The sequence below is a fragment of the Cottoperca gobio genome, chromosome 5 (genome assembly GCF_900634415.1).
Source record: "Cottoperca gobio chromosome 5, fCotGob3.1, whole genome shotgun sequence".
NCBI classification, from domain to species: Eukaryota; Metazoa; Chordata; class Actinopteri; order Perciformes; family Bovichtidae; genus Cottoperca; species Cottoperca gobio.
In genome coordinates this window covers 14837613-14854794 of record NC_041359.1, presented here as the reverse complement: position 1 = coordinate 14854794, position 17182 = coordinate 14837613, and the positions used below count along the sequence as shown (strand labels likewise).

Sequence of the window (17182 nt, the reverse complement as noted above, 5' to 3'; positions counted from 1 at the left end):
TTATTATGGTCATTATGACGGTCATACCCATCATAACCTCATCACATTTGGGCTGTACCACCAATATTATCAACGACATTTACCCCTCTCTCTGACAGTCACTCACCCACATGGTCACATGTTGAAACCTCCGTCAGCATGGGATATAACAACAGGCGTACTTATACGTAGTGTGAATCGTCATTGTGAAGCCACAAAGGGCAATATAGACATCATAAACAGCTGGATCTGCCTTAACAATGCACTGCACAAGTAGATTACCACCCACTCTGTGGGTGTTGTGGTGAGGGTGGGAGGAAGACATGTGCTGTCACTTATAGCTGAACGGGATAATACAGAAACTCACTTAAGGTTACGGTATGGCATGTGATGGCACTGCATACAGAAGTAGGGTAAATAAGACATTGCATAAGGCAACACTAAAGATCTTTGTGTCCTTTGAAATATGACACAACCACAGAACCAACAGTGATCAATATCGAAAATACATTAAAGTAGTCCTCGCCCTTGGAGGGGAACTCCACTGATTTTACACATCAAGGTCTGTTTACTTGTGCAGTAGCCTCCTACTGCAAATGTGGGGGAAAGTTGTTGTCCCTTGAGGGAAACTCAAAGTATGCTACTTTTACCTCCAAACTGTACTCAGCTGAAGTACTTCAGTATATGTATTTACTGTAAACTGTAAACTCTCAGTTCTGCTATGTGATTAGCCCAGTTAGCTGTTAGCTCCGTTAGCTAAACACACCACAAGACTCTGCTGTCCGCCGGCTAACAGCTAACTCCATCCCAGTGATTGTAACTATAGTAACAGCATGAGAAGATGCACTCCATTGTCGTCAGCGCTTAGTTCAGTTTGTCATTTACTAAATGATAGTTATACATACAGTACATACATACATACATACATACATACATACATACATACATACAGTACGTACATACATATGTACTTGCATACATACGTACATACAGTACATACATACATACAGTACATACATATGTACATACGTACGTACATACAAACATACAGTACATACATACAGTACATACAGTACATACATACAGTACAGATATTGAAAGTGTGGTGTTTTCGCTTGTGACAATGTAATCTGCAATAATGGCTGTCTGAAGGACGAACACATGCTTTCAGTGTGATTATTACAAAAAATAAAACCAAGTCATAAGCTATAATTACCTTTTACAGAATTAATAGCACATACAAAAGGAGAATATCTCCTGCAACCTGTTAAAAATACACATACATATATATAGTTGAAAAGAAAGTAAAAACCAGGTTTAAAATATAAAAATATGTATGCATAAAGGATACTTGTTTTAGTTGGTGGCATTAATTCTTGTTATTGAGTTTAGTTGCAGCTATTTCTACAAAAACAAAGGGTTTGGGTAGCGTGTTGTATATTTCTTTGGAACCACACACCGACTTCCTGGATCACTGACATTTACTGAAAGTATCTGCAGGGTTTCCAGTATGTTCATATTCTCTGTAACAAATGTTCAGATTCAAGGTAGGTAGTTTAGTTGTACAAAAAGCCAAATCTTTATTCACATATCAGGGCACCACAGTGCACAAAACAAAGAACAAAAGTTGCTGACAAAATATTTCACAAACAAGCAATGTGAGTCACATGGCAACAAGTTGGTTTGTTGTTTAAACAGTGAAGAAAAATCTAACATTAGAGAAAAGTCCAACAACTCAAAACACACTTTTGATACTTTAAGTAAAATTAGTATTTTTACTTTGTTGTACTGATACTTGTACTTAAGTAAAGGACCTGAATACTTTGTCCACCACTGAGTTTACTGTAAATAAGAAATGTTAGGTCATTTCAATCCCTGAGGTATTCCAACAGAGGGCGCTGTTAAAGGTATAGATGAGTTCCTGAGATCCTACCTGGGCCCGCCAGGTACGCTCAAACCCAGCTGTGATTTAAAGGCTTGATTGTCTTAGTAAAACCTAAGTGAATAAAAATAATGAGAACATGCTTTCATAACTTCTCTGACTCTACTGATCTGGGGAAAGTCTCCAGTGAGGTATAAACAACATGAAAGTCTCCACATTTACAAAATCAATCATTCCAATTGCTGAAACGAAAACATGAGAGGAAGTATCTCTCAGTGGGGAAAAGAGGCACATTAAAATCCACTACGGGAAATCCCCCAACCCCACACACAACTGAAAGCATGTTTTTGACTCAAAAGATCTGCTACAGTAGAACAGAACTGACTAAACAAAACATTTAAAAAGTAGAGACAGAAAAAACTGCATGAAGAAAGTAAAATGTCTCTCTAGCAGTTCATAATCGATGGTATTGATTCCTACTACAATACTGTTTATACTGTATATTTCTCAGAAACTTGTCTTTTGCCCCATTAAACCATTTTGCATTATATAACACAATAAGGCTTAAAAACATCAAAACATACGTGCATTTTAGAGAGAGAAACAAAGGTTGATAATATAAAATGCTATTAGGTAAGCTACCTTTTACTATTTAACTTACACCTGATACAATACAGGTACAGTAAATCGTTTTTCTGATGTATTTCTACCAATAACATAAGAAAAATTATAATTATGTGATCTAAAAATTCTTAGTCGAAGGATTCATTTGAGACCTCAGTGCTCCTCTGGATTCATTTGAGACCTCAGTGCTCCTCTGGATTCATTTGAGACCTCAGTGCTCCTCTGGATTCATTTGAGACCTCAGTGCTCCTCTGGATTCAGTTTGAGAAAAGATTGACTGCTATCTCCGCTTTCCTCAACTGGGCTTCGACACAATGAGTCATTTTCTGAAAACAAAGATTAAAGTATAATTATTAAAATAATACTCTTTAAATCCACAATAGATATAAATCTTCCTTGCCTTTTTAAAATATATTGAGCACATTTGGTAAATAGCACAAAGCCAAGAATGAATCATGAATAATGCCTTTCAATTTAGGAGTTTAATTTTTAAAGCAATAAATTGACGGGAAATATGCTTATTCACTTTCTTTTCGAGAATTAGATGAGAAGATCGATACCGCTTTCACGAAAGTAAATGAACAGAAAGTCGATCTTCTCATGAAACTTTCAGCAAGAAAACAAATATCTCCCAAAATGTCATACTATTCCTTTAAGCGCAGAATCGCTTTACTTTTAACCATGAGACATACTTGGTACTGCTAGTTGAGGAGTAATGTGCAGCTTGCAGGTCACAACGGTCAGTACAAGCAATCCCATAATTCCAAAAATGAGGAGGACCATACCTGAACAAAACAAGGAAGCCAGTGGTTACTTTCTATTACTTTTTATGAAGTTGTGTCGTGAAAAGATAGCAGCAAATGTCTTACCTGCACCAATGTAGGTGCCTGTGTCTGAAGGATGGAGAGGCTGCAAATTGTCCCTTGTGTGTCCTGGAGCAGCCATGGTGAAGGTTCTGCTGCTGGTGGTAGTGATGGTAGTGGTAGGATGGCCTCTCTGAGTTTTGTCCCCCTCATATGAACGCTGGGATGTCAATCGTGTGATTAGGGAAACTCTTTTGTTTGATGTCGTTGGTGTAGTGATGTCACTGTTCAACTCTACATTACAAATGACATCTGAGGTCTTGGTTCCCAAAGACTTCACTCCGGATTTACATCTAGAATGAAGGATAAATTATACAGCTGTAAAGAACGGGTAACTACTTTTGAGATAAAATAGTTTTATATATATATATAATGTGTTAACAGAGTTTTCAAATACTTAATTATACAGCGGACATACTCTTTCCATTTTTGACAGCGCGAGTTTATACGTCTGCTGAAATATCCCTCTGAACATTCTGAACATTCTGTCAAGGAAAAATAATGAATTAATAAAAAGACCATTTCTTTGACATACGGTAGTCAGTGTTGGGTGATATGTACCTCCATGTTGTAGTTCAAATCCCTTGTTGCATTTGCAAGTGGAAGAATCCAAAGGAACAAATTCTCTGCGACACTGACATTTAGTGTTTTTCTCTTTCGTGCACTGCTCTTTAAGTACACTGCCCATTCCTAAAACAACAAAAAACATATCACATGATACTTACTTACCCATTTCTTTTAGGGAAAATAAAAATAAAGTTTCTTCTTCCGCATAAAGTGAAACACATTTTTTTTATTACAATTTGATGCAAAGTTTTGTCTCTATTATCAGACTCATTAGTAATTAGTGTGTAAAATAATATGTAGATTTTTCAGCTATTGCCTACAATATTGATTTTTCTTTTTGTAAAAAATACATCATATCAAATCTTCAACACTTACTCTCATCACACTTTATACATGCTCGGCAGTGTTGGGAATCATTCTCTTCAGGCTGGTAATATTCATCAGGGCAGATTTCACAACCATCACTGCCACCGGCTTTGCCAAGAACTACTTGATGACCTTGATTTATTTCAAAATCACACAAAGAATATGAGGAAGTTGTAAAGCAAAAACATTAGTATATTCTTCGGCATTATGCAGAATGAGACAGAAAATTACAGCTGAGTACAAGAAAGTCATATTTTACCTTTTGGGCAAATCGTGGCATCCAAATCAACGATAAGTTCATAAAACGTTAAAGTGAATATAAGCAGTTTGAGCAGGAACATGTTCAGTACTTCAGTGCTGATAAGTGTTTCCTGTGTGTAAGACCACAGAGCAGTGAGACAGAAACACGCCAGACGGGAAACCATCACCTTTATAGATGTGAAAAACCCACGTGTAAATCTAAAACAACCCATCATTCATTCATTCATTCACAACCATTTTTCTTTTTCAGATGGAAACATTTAGGTTTTGATGTAATAAATAGTAGTGAGGACACTAATAAGCCCAAACGTATAATGTATTTAATGTCTTACTTATAGCTTAATACTTAATACTACTAAAAACTGAAAATAAGAAGGATAATAATAAGTTACAGTTTGCAAGTTAGCATTAATGCATTTTTCTATGTGAAAAACTCACTGGAGGAGATGTCAATCAAGCCCAATCTGGACACGCTCACACGATCTTAAGAAGAAGGCTAATCAGGCAACATACTGTGCTGGCGGACTGTTTCAGGATTTTGAATCTCAAATCACTCTTTAAAACAATTTTAATCTTGCAGCATACACATTGGAAAAAGCTAGCAACTATTTTGTTTGTCAAACTAGGTATTGTTTCCAAGGTTATGAATGTACTTGATTTTTTCAGTAATTCAATTGTTCAAACAGACATTTTTTACTTAACATTTAACTAAAATATGTATTTTGATGATGGCAATGATGATGATGATGATGAATGACAAATTATTAAAAAGCTAATTTAATTGATATGAAATAAGTAATTATTACAAATATGCATATATATATTAGCCCTAATGTGTGTTGACAGCCCTAATAAATATATATATATATATATATATATATATATATATATATATATATATATATTACTAAGCAGTTTATCAAAAGAAACATCAAAACTGATAAAGGTAAAAAATATCTTTCCATCTGCAGCAGCCTTCTCCCTTATAAAAGTGTTTATGGAACAGAATGTTATTATAAAAACAGCCTTAGAGCTTTTTTTGACCTGTTTATTAACCTTTATCCAGGCTTTTTTTCTTTCTGTCAGGACTAATAGGAAAATATGTAAAAACTCAGTGGTTTGATGTTCGGAAACTAAGCAGGTTTATGTTGCTTTGCCAGTAATACCATGACATGGTTACTTTGCATAAGGACTAAAAGAGCAGATGGAAATAACCGCATATGTTTGATCACTCTGCAAGATATACAACCACACAAATGCTTGCTCGTTTCTTGAAAACGGATGTTTAAAATGCACCTCCGCTCAAGTTCTTTAGGTGGCTGTCGCTCAGTGAAGTTACCAAATACTTCATATTTCCCTCTACAAGTGACATCAAGTGATTGTAATCTTGATTCAATATTAACATAAACCAATTCAACAAGTTAAAAAAGTCAAGTTACATGATGGGATGAATGGGTTCATTTGAAAGCTCAAAGTGAATTTCAATACTTGCCAAGATGCAGGAGGAAAGACTATTGTTTGTCTCTTTCTGACGTCACAGAAGGTTTTAATCAGGCCACTACGACTTGCAAGAGAGTTAGTGTCACTAGAAAAAGTTTACAGAAATCTTTCTCTAAAGAAACTGTTAGCATGTTAGGGTAGTAGAACTTTACATACCGTTCTTATGTAAACAAATCAACTTTCTTTCCTTTTTTGCTGGTAAAGTTTAGACAATCCATAAGCATTAAAAGCTAAGGGGCCTCTCAGAGGTGGTCATGGACAAGAACTGTGGCAACCTTTCAGCACTTAATTTGAACCGTATTAGTAGATATATCACACCAAAGTAAATATAGTTTTCTGTTCATTTACTCTTTTTTACTGTTCAGCCCATGCTGCAGTCATACAGTTGTACCAGGATGCTTCATTCATCCCAAGTTCTCTCTAAAGGCCCCACACTTTCACACAGGGGAGTTCAATCACTCTGGCTCATTTGAACTCTTTTCAGGTAGAAGTTGGGAGGAGATAGGGCGGGAGTTCTGCTGTGTCCCCAGACACTGTGGACTAACACGAATGATAAATATGTCAAATTGTCTCACACTATCAGGTACAACAAAACTCAGTGGAGAGTGAAGGAGATGTCAATCAAGCCCAATCTGCTCACAGCAGCATACTGTGCTGGCGGACTGTCTGTTTGTAGGGGCTTTAACACACCTTGTATTGTCTATTCGTTCTCATGGGCAACTCTTTTGCATTATCAACATTTTGCGTTAAGATGAAGCATATGTGGAATGAATGTTGTTTCTGTGTACACACAAATCTATGTTGTGCCCTTGAATTGAAAAAGGTTTAACAGGACTTAAAATTGACACGAAGACATGAGACTAAGAAGATAATAAATAAGCCAGCCTTGTGCAATCTTCTCATACTCATAAGGATGGTGATGGCCTAGTGGCCTAGTGGTACGCCTTCCAAAGAGAACACCGGAAGGCTGTGAGTTCAATACCTGGGCTGCCATCATTGTGCTCCTGTGCAAGGTACTTAACTTGAGACTGTCCCTGTAGTTAGTTCACTGTAAGTCGCTCTGGATAAGAACGTCGGCTATATGAATGTAATGTAATGTAATAATTACCAATGCACAGAAAATGTATTCTGTAGATAATATGACTGATTTGTACAATAAAAACATTTTACATTCAGTTCTGGTCCTCACTTCTCATCAACTGAAATATAATTCAACTGCACACTAGTGACCGCAAAACGAATTTATACATTGAGCAAACAAAAGTCTTTAAAGGATTTAATAGTAAATCTCAGTTTGTTTATGATTATATTTTACAATTGTAGTATTAAACTACAGTAATTTGTAGATTTGTTGAGTCAACATAGTTGCCATAGAGACTAGTAGACCTCTAAATTTAAATAAACTCCTTTCTTTTGGGCTCAAATGTGTTGCTCTTCGACTGGTTAGTGTCGTTACGGGTGAAGCAGAGGTTTCCTGTATACGAAAAGAGAAAGTATTGGTGGCTGTGGGATTTTTATTAGGTCTTTCTTTGAGTGCGTAATTCTTAATTCTATATGTAGGTTACCGTTACCCCCCACATTGGTTTTCACATAAGATATATGAAACCTCATGGTCACACTCTTGGTTCCAGGTGGAGGCACGCATCTCTGTTTGTCTGGCTGACACTAAGGTCTGCACAACTTTTGAAACTTAACCTCGACAAGACCGAACTGCTTTTCCTTCTTGGAAGGGCTCTCCCATCCAAGAATTTACTATCAACATCTGTTGTTTCCCCGACTCGGACTACAAGGAATCTGGGTGTGATACTGCACAACCAACTGTCCTTTAATGCCAGCATCACTGCAACAGCCCGCTCCTGCAGACACACACTTTACAATACCCAGAAGGTGACGCAGGTTCTGGTCCAGGCTCTTGTCATCTCACGCCTTGACTATTACAACTCCCTCCTGGCTGGACTACCTACATGTGCCATCTGACCTCTACAGGTCATCCAGAATGCAGCAGCCTAAATATAATATGTAAATATACATTGGTTTGGCTTATTTGAAGCTATTGTACTTTCAAGATTCTTGCTGGTTTGTATCCTCATGATTTGTTGCACTTATTGTAATTCACTTTGGACAAAGGTGTCAGCAAATGTAATGTCACTCTGAAAACACACAATGTGACAGTAGGCACACGCATTAAGGGGATGGAAATCGACAATTTGGTGTTGTCCAACAAGTTTGTGTGGTGCCTAGTACAACAATACTACACTTTTAAAGTATTGTTTACATCAACACGTGTTTTCTTTACTTTGTCACTAGCTGACAGTATTTATGAAAGACCCCACCCCTACCTAGCTCAAAAGCTTTTGTGTTTTGTGTTTTGTTTTAAGTCAAGTCTATTAAAAGCCTCTGCACACAGGATGTAATCTTGTGGTAATGTTGAAGAAAAACTCAAACTGAGAACATTTTAATATACAGACAGTACAGCAAAGGTGACAGTGTCTGATTAAAAGAGGTATAATACAAAAACATCATAGTTATCAATTAGCCCACTGCCCATGACCAATGATTGTGTGTTTGTTTTTGTTGTGTTCACTAAGAAAATTAGGCTACAGATTATTGTACATGAATCTGCAGCTCCCATTTACCCTCAGTTCAACACTGAACTCACAAACCTGAAATATGATAAGTACAAGTAACCTGTGTGTTTATATAAATAAAAATATTTTTAAAAACAAATTACATTCACTGCTCATTCAGATTTAACCTTTTTATATTTCATAAAGCCTTCCTTACAAACAATAAATCAATATGCAGCTCCAAAACAAATACTTTTCTCATAAAAGAGCAAGAAACAAGTTGGTTTTCCCATCATGTATTTCTTGTTTAATGTGTCATTTAATTGCCTTGAAATGTGCTAATAAACTTTGTTTTGGTAATTTCATGTTAGATGGAGATAAAATCCAAAACTCCAAGTTACAGCAAAAACTGTTTCAAAAATATATATAAGCTTAAAATGCTGCTTTATATCTATATTTTATATATTTAGGCCTATCTCGCTGTATTAAACACAAAAAAACTATTCCCTAAACATATCTAAGAATAGTTTCATTTACATTTACTGAAAATGATGTCCTTTATAATAATTATTCCACATTTCATTAGGCTATCCTTTGTCTTGCATGTGTGTAATTTCTAAAATGGTCCAGTAGGTGGTGGTAATAAAAGTCTTGCTTGCAGTGTTTTTTAAGATTAGAAGAAGAAACTACTCACGACTGCAAATTCTGTGATGCGGCATGTCGAAAAGCAAATGAGATGAAATGCGGCACTACTGAGCAATACTTGATGTTGTTTAGTTGTTGTTAAAAGAGAAACTGTCATTTCAGACTTTTATCCAGTAAGTGTAAAGCAGTCACTGTCTTTCGGTGTAATATTAGTTTCCGCTTTGACGCATTTTGTACTGAAGCACGTCTTAAAACTGGTTAAATTCAAATAATAATTGGGGGTTTCCTCTGTGAAACAAGGAACTACACTAACCGCATTCTGTTGCAGCGGGTCTGTCTAGTGATCCTGTCCAAAAAAAGCGATGCTGGTCACCGTTTTCTGCGAGCCGAGGGATAGCCCAGAAACCACCTTCGCCCTCGATGTATCCCCAGAGCTGGAGCTGAGAGACTTTATAGCACTGTGTGAACTGGAATCAGGAATCCCAGCTGGGGAAATTCAAGTAAGACCCAGGCTAGCTATAGCAAGAGAGCTAACATAGCTAACAGCTAGCTAGCTGACTTGCTGACTTGCTAGCATGAATCGGACTTTTGCTGTTTTGATCGACGGTGTGTTGCGAAACTTAATTTATCAGCAACAGACACATTTGACCACTTGTGCCTCCAACGGTTATTAACGGTTACAAACAGTCGGCTTTAACTGTAGGTGAAAGTCAAACTAATGAAGCTAACTGCTGTCAGACTAGTTAAAATGTCGAGGACAATTGTTTAGGCTAACAGATACACAAAGTTAAACAAACTAACTGATTTTCTTATCGCTTAAAAAGACACATTTTGTATGTCCGTTGTTCCAGTAACGTTAGACTTGAAACTTGCTTTATTGTCTACTTTGGCTTACAAGAGTCAGACATTTGTCTGTCACACCCAGACAGTACACATTAAAACACAATAGACGCTACATTAAAAGGAGCACCAGGTACTCTGGTGAGGACTGAATCCAGGTTAATTAAATAGATATACAATGTTGTGTGCTGAAGTAGTAAACTGGCTTCACAAAGGGGCTGTCCTGGCTCATTATTAATTGCATACCAATAGGGACAAACTATTTTCTATAGATGTTTTTCTTTGTAAAGGGCCCTGATGGCAGGAAATGAAATTGCTGATTTTAAGGGATGTCTGTGGTCTTTCAAGCAACATTTTACCACAAAGGGTTGGACTGCTTTGCCATGGTGACTGGGGTTAGTTTGCAGCTTGTAATTGTGCTGCCCAGTTTGACTACTTTGGAAAGCTTTGTATGCTTTTGACACTTGGGGACTCAAACCAGAACACATGTTTAAAGTGATGATACTTTCAATTATATATTGCTATATTCCATAGGGCTGAACAATTTAGAAAGAATATCTAATTGAGATTATTTGTAACTGATATTGCTATATTAATGATTCACAATATTGGATTTCTTTGTCCAAAATACAGGTAACGTTTTATTTTTTAATTTAATTTAGCCAAGAAGGCTATTCCATTTGCAAAACAAAATCACAAAAAAACAATTTCACAGGTCAGAACACCTACAATAAAGGCAATACAAGGTTAATAATAAAAGAAGAGAGGCATACAGGCCATATCAGCAATATCCATAACAGATTCAAGGATTATGTAAAACGGAAACATGTTTCCTTCAGGGCAGTTTGTAAAAAAACCTTTTAAAAGTATTCAAAGAAAGAAGTACTTCTAAGGTAATTATGTTAATTCTATGTTGTGTGTGTGCATAAAAACAGAAAGCGGGTATGTTACACAATAATTTAAATGTATTCAATGTGGCCATGCAATAAAAACGGCCTTAGCAAAGCCTCTAATTGTGGTTGCATTGATGCTATATCAGACAGGTTTACATTAAACTCTATTAGAGCTTTTTGAGCGATAGTTTGTGTAAATTGTTCAACCAAAAATGCCAAAGGTTCTCTAATTTCACCATCTAACTTATGAGGATTTGCTTCTTTCTTTTTTTGTACATGTTGTAACACGCAATCCATTACTACTGCCTTAGAAACAGGCTTCCAACATCACTTTCCTTTCATAATTGATGCAGCTTTATGTTATGTTTATGTTACGTTATTATTTAAAAATATGTTTTTGGTGGCCCGCGGGAAACCGAAAGTGAGGGGGATAAATGACCTAAAACAAATACATTTACAGCATGTTTAGCTTATTCAGTTGTGAATTCTATAATCTAAAATCCACATCATCAATCATACAACAGAAGCAATAATCTTTAAATCTTCTGTATGATGATATCAAATTGAATTCTGTATTTTTCCATAAACAGATCACATATGTAGAACAGCCCCTCAAAGACCCCACTCGTGCCTTGGGGACGTATGGTGTTAAGGATGGAGATGTGGTGGTTCTCAGGCAAGCTGACAGAAGGCAACCAACTACACAGACGGCCTTTCCAGGTAAAGCACGTGTTTGTTGAAATGATATGAAAGCTATTGATTGAGGTCTGTTGCCAACTTCCTGTTAAGATATCAGTTATTGTACATTAAGGGCCCATAAATTGCTCTGAGGGTGTAATAAAGATGGACTTGAGTTCAGAAACGGGCAGGACAAAAACAACAATGCTGATATTCATAATGACATAAACACATTCAAATGCATTCATTAAACCTGTATTACTCCCACTTGTTCTGGTTAGCGACTAGGATAGGTCTAAACAATAGGGATTTCCCAGGGCAAGTAAAATACCACATTGGGCTAGTAAATCTATCAACTCTGCTAATTAATAAATTCAACAATTTGTATAGGGGAAAGTCAAAATTGGCTTTGGGAAAGTATATTTATGACCCATTTTCCTTACCGGGCAAGTAAACAAAAATGAAAGATGAACCTTGCAGGAAGTGTTAAAGTGTTGGTTTTAAAATAACAGAGTTATATATCTATGGACACAAGGTAACACTGTTGAAAAGACGTAATGGATTAATGCATCTTCTATTTACAGAGATTTTGTAAAATGCTAATCTCACCACTTATCTTTTGTGCTCCTTAGGTCTCCCCCATATTGACTTTCGTTCGATCACAATCCCGGGCACCTCTTCTTCGACTAGTCAACGTGGTGCCATAAGGCCGCAGCAGCCACAGGCTTCGCAGCCATCGCAGCCGCCGCCGCCGCAGCCTCAACAGCAGCCGCAGCGCGCCACACAATCGTCTACGCCAGCGGCCTTTCGTGGCTCCTCTCCTCAGGGGATGGACGACCCTGCCTTACTCCAGCAGATGCTATTATCTAATCCACATGAGCTTTCACTCCTCAAGGAGCGAAACCCGCCACTTGCTGAGGCCCTGCTGAGCGGAGACTTGGGTAAACAAAGAAAAGCTGTTGTCACGATTTCTGTTCATGGCTTTTTATTCTTATTCGGATTTGAACCGGTTATGTTATCGTAACTGTCCGTCTCCTCAGAGCGTTTCACCAAAGTGCTGCTAGAACAGCAGCAGGATCGAGCCAAGAGAGAGCAAGAGAGGATCAGACTTCTGACTGCTGATCCTTTCGATTTGGATGCCCAAGCAAAGATTGAGGAGGACATCAGGTATTGTGAAGAGACTTTGCTTTTGTTGACAACTTGTGAATGTTGATAACACAACACATGATACCCCTCGTCTTCAGCATGGTACAGCCTCAGTTTTACTTCCGTTACCAGATACTGTGGTGTAATCATTTGTTATATAATGATATTAGTCATTTTCATGAATTCGACTGTACTATGTAGAAAAAACATAAGAGAAAGCAGCTTGTTCAGCAACATGTTTTCATTCTTTCTTTCTTTTTTATAATAATGCAAGTCTCTTACCCTTGTATTGGTTCATATTCCAGGCAACACAATGTGGAAGAAAACATGACCATTGCAATGGAGGAGGCCCCAGAAAGCTTTGGACAGGTGGTTATGCTCTACATTAACTGCAAAGTCAATGGGCACCCTGTGAAAGCTTTTGTTGACTCAGGTAATGACAATTAAATCCTGATCCCATTTGTAGTAGTTAACTATTTCCCAGCCATGAACGGGAATTGTATTTAAAATGTGGTGTGGGATGTTGTTTGGTTTTTGTGGCTTTACAGATAAACAAGATAACAAACCGTGTGCTTAGTTCTCTGATTTGCAAATGCATCAGTGTCTGAATATACTGTACTCGGATAATAGACTGATGTTAATGCCAGGTCTGAACAGGGCTTATGATAAAACGTATTGCACCATGTGGATTTACACCGCATTGTATTCCCCTCTTCATTGCGCAGGCCTTTTTTTTTTTTGTAATTGTTTTTTACGATTAAAGATTTAGTAGATGCCTGACTTTCCTTGTTTTTAGGAGCCCAGATGACCATCATGAGCCAAGCATGTGCTGAGCGCTGTAACATCATGCGGCTGGTGGACCGTCGCTGGGCCGGGATCGCCAAGGGAGTGGGCACCCAGAAGATCATTGGCAGAGTTCATTTGGGTGAGTGTTTTTTTATTTCAGTTTTTGCTCACTTTTTTTCTACTTTCATTCAGACAATCTCTGTAATGTGCTGAATGGTTAGATATCCCAGCTTAGCACAATTAATGTATGTCTTTGAGTCCACTTCCTGTTAATAAAAGTAATGGTTTGAAATAAGTGGTTCCAAGTGATGAGGGAACTTTTGGGTTTTTGTATAATGTGTGGTTATGAAATGGTTGTGTAAGAAATGATGCTAGTTTAACAAATGCAAAGTAACTTCCTGCCCTACATTCAACATACCTTTTCAAACTGCACGCAGAGATTTAAAATATGTGTATGTAGAATAATTTTCCCAAACTTGATCTGTTCCTTCAACTGCATCCATATTCAAGTCTTTGCAAGATATTTCAGTGTAGTTTAAATTGTGTTCTCGTTGCGCTCCCGTAGCTCAGGTCCAGATAGAGGGGATCTTCCTTCCTTGTTCTTTCTCCATCTTGGAGGACCAGCCGATGGACATGCTGCTTGGCCTGGATATGCTGAAGAGACATCAGGTGTGAGCCCCTTTTTATCTGATCACAGTCTGCAGCACAGTATTGGAATTATTTACATAATACAAGGGATTCTGTTCTCTGAATGTACAAGAAAGTTGAAGAATATCTGGGAGCAATATTTGTCTTGTTTTTCTTGTAGTGTTCAATCGACCTGAAGAAGAACTTGCTTTTAATAGGCACCACATGCACTGAGACTAGCTTCCTATCTGAGGCAGAGCTGCCAGAGTGTGCCCGACTGGCATACGGAGCAGAGGGGCGTGAAGACACCCGTACAGATGAGATAGCTGACAGAGAACTGGCGGAGGCACTACAGAGGTCCATACAGGAAAGCGGTAAGAAACCGACTCCCATCTCTGCACTTCAGCCTGTTTTTCAGTGGACTTGTTTCAGCTCAGTTAGAACCACATTTGCATGTGCCACTTAAAGCTTCTTACTCTCAACTCCATTTATGCAGTCATCTGAATTTTCAGTCACATGATCACTTCATCATCATCATCATCACCTCAGCAAATTAAATGTGCTTTAGAATAAGATGAGGTCAGGAAATTGATGAGTGTTTGTCAGCAAAATATAAGCATATGAAAGAAAATTAGATTCATGAGTTCTTGGGTAAGATCAAGCCTTTTAGGCTTAAAGGGAAACACTTATGATTCGGTATGTTGTTAGCTTGTTTTCTCTATTGTCCTCGGGGCTAAGTAAAAGGCACTTAAAGCCACATTTATTAGTAGGAAACTATTTCTATAGGGCGGTCATTGAGTCAACGCTTAATTAGCAACCTCCTGTCTCTATATGATTGTTAATTGGTCTAATTCTGCCTTAGCAGACATACCATAGAGCACTCTTCTGTATGCCTAGTTTTTATCTGCCATTTGTGGGTGTAATGTTGTTGTCATTTACTGTGTTTTTAAACGCATAAATACACAGAGACACTTAAAGCTCCAGTGACTCCATTAAAACTTAATGGAGCCATCAGTGCTAATCAACAGTACTAAGTGTATCTTATTACAGTGAGTTCAGCATGGACTGTCACGTTTTATCAGTCTGTTCACCAACAGCGCAGATGGATCTCTGAAGGAGTGAGAACAGCACTTGAAGCCACATACAAAGACAAACCAACAGGGACATCTAGAGACCTTTTCTCATCTTCTTCAAAACATAATCACGAAAGTGTTTCCCTTTTTTTTTTTTTATGCTTTTCAAGGCCTACATTGACATTTGTGCTATTGCCCTTGATACACTTAGTCTTTGTTCGTGTTTCCATCGGGCAGTCACGTCCAGTAATGGCTGCACATTGCAAATGGATTCAAACAAAAAGCAGCAGCTGTAGAGTTGCAATGGAGTTTTCAGGAGTCTCTTTGTTGTGAAATGAGGCAATCCCCCTCTAGATATGAGGCGTTGAATCCATTTTGGTGTTGATTATCACAGTTAAGGGATTTTGACCAAATGTTTGACCTCAATTGAGTTTTCTGAGGTTCAGTGACGGGTTATGTGATTACACTGTGACCTCTCTGTTAGGACAAAGGCTCAAGTTGTTTTTGGATGACACTTTTCACACCTGCGTGTGAAAAGGCTGATAGGTTGGTGCATGCTCTGTGTGTGACTGCTAACTTTCTCCATCCCTTTGCATGATGTGTGTGGTGTGCGCCCTAACCCCTGAGCAGGACAACACTGATGCATTTGGAGACAGCTGGAGAGGGCCCGACCAACCAGGTACTGCAAATTCACAAGTCCATTACGAGGGCTAAGTCCATTGCTATTTGTCTTTTATTTTGCTGTTATTTTGCTGCTGGATTGGTTAATTGATGTTGTGCCTTTTTTTGTTGTTTGTTTATTCTGAATACATATAAATGTTAAAAGGTAGCACGTCACACACTATATGTGCGGCGGGTATTAGGCCTGTCAAGATAATTACGTTATCGATTTATCGTACGATTTATGGACATGACTTTGTTAAATTTTTGCTGAACTCGATATTGCCCGTTGTTTTTACATGCGTGTCAGTTTTTATAAGAATGTCACTAACATTTTAGCCAGAATACACAACAGAGCCCATTAAAAGAGAATCCATTTTATTTATTTATTTGGTTCCAATTAAATGTTCATCGCTCTTTGAGAGGATGGACTTACATTATTACGCAATTATATAATCCATATTTCTGTGGCATAAAAATATCTTAAAATTACTTAAATATTGTTTATCGCAATTAATTCTGGGATAATATATCGTCTAACAAAAGTAGTTATCGTGACAGGCCTTGCGGGTATTCAGGAATAGTTCAAATATAAGAGTTTCAGCTAGAAAATGTGTGTTTTGGGTTGTTTCCTTATTTTCCAAAGTAATGCTTCCAGATGGGTTCACACACTGTTTCATTCCCAGTTATATTTTCTCTTACAATAGACACTGCAGATGGACAAACTACCTCACCGCAGCCCCCATCATTTACATTACCCAGAACCTTAGACCAAATGTCCTCATCCCCCTCCCCTTCCCAAAGCCCTTCCTCTGGCCAACCCCAAACCCCGGATTGCTCTCCATCTGCTCCGACCGCCTTGGAGCAGGCCTCTGCACCAGGGCTGTGCCGGGACCACCCTGGCCTACAGGAGCTTCCTCGGCCTTTGTGTTCCGCAGAGGATGCTGGTTCTACACCTCATCAGGTCCACCCTCACCCTCTGCCTGTCGATAGCAACTCCAGGGTGTCCCCTGTACCCTGTCCCTCAACAGACGCCCTCCGTACATGTCCCCCTCCTGCAGACATGACTACGGCATCCCAGTATCCGGAGGATGAGGTACAGCCGGGCCACGCAGAGGGGGATGCTGAATCAGATGAGGTGAAGAACAGCCCTGTGCTCCCCAATGTAGGGGAACTTTCCCCCATTCAACCCATGGAGCAGGAGGCGACTGAGTCTGACATCGTT

The 17182-nt window shown here is 38.3% G+C and overlaps 2 protein-coding genes across 4 annotated transcripts in view; one reads left to right on the top strand and one right to left on the bottom strand.

Moving 5' to 3' along the window:
- Nucleotides 1-1534: 1534 nt before the first annotated feature.
- On the bottom strand, nt 1535-4668 carry LOC115008572 (tumor necrosis factor receptor superfamily member 4). 2 transcript variants are annotated; one of them, XM_029432258.1, is made up of 8 exons: nt 4541-4668; nt 4291-4413; nt 3910-4038; nt 3767-3833; nt 3355-3641; nt 3178-3270; nt 2725-2811; nt 1535-2666 (listed from the first exon to the last, which is right to left on the bottom strand). In XM_029432258.1, the coding sequence occupies exons 1-7, from the start codon at nt 4620-4622 to the stop codon at nt 2726-2728; spliced, it is 867 nt and encodes a 288-aa protein (XP_029288118.1). In that variant the 5' UTR covers nt 4623-4668; the 3' UTR covers nt 1535-2666; nt 2725. The 2 variants fall into 2 exon arrangements, with proteins under 2 accessions (XP_029288118.1, XP_029288117.1); XM_029432257.1 differs by having other exon boundaries at nt 1535-2811.
- Nucleotides 4669-9286: 4618 nt separating this feature from the next.
- Nucleotides 9287-17182, top strand: part of ddi2 (DNA-damage inducible protein 2) — a 9943-nt gene continuing 2047 nt past the window's right edge. Inside the window, exons 1-11 of one of the 2 annotated variants that reach the window (XM_029432196.1) lie at nt 9287-9427; nt 9583-9754; nt 11578-11707; nt 12298-12606; nt 12706-12832; nt 13117-13244; nt 13608-13736; nt 14163-14266; nt 14406-14598; nt 15928-15976; nt 16665-16764. In XM_029432196.1, the coding sequence (XP_029288056.1) occupies nt 9617-9754; nt 11578-11707; nt 12298-12606; nt 12706-12832; nt 13117-13244; nt 13608-13736; nt 14163-14266; nt 14406-14598; nt 15928-15938 (1269 nt within the window). In that variant the 5' untranslated portion in view covers nt 9287-9427; nt 9583-9616 and the 3' untranslated portion in view covers nt 15939-15976; nt 16665-16764. Of the gene's footprint in view, nt 9428-9582; nt 9755-11577; nt 11708-12297; nt 12607-12705; nt 12833-13116; nt 13245-13607; nt 13737-14162; nt 14267-14405; nt 14599-15927; nt 15977-16664 lie in introns of those variants that run through there. The other variant, XM_029432195.1, reaches the window with a different exon arrangement.

Coding starts and splice junctions, on each gene's coding strand:
- LOC115008572 (XM_029432257.1), bottom strand. CDS start 4,622: ATGTTCCTGCTCAAACTGCTTATATTCACTTTAACGTTTTATGAACTT. Junction 3,642..3,766: donor CGCTGTCAAAAATGGAAAGA/GTATGTCCGCTG, acceptor CCTTCATTCTAG/ATGTAAATCCGGAGTGAAGT. Junction 2,812..3,177: donor TCCTCAACTAGCAGTACCAA/GTATGTCTCATG, acceptor CTTTGTTTTCAG/AAAATGACTCATTGTGTCGA.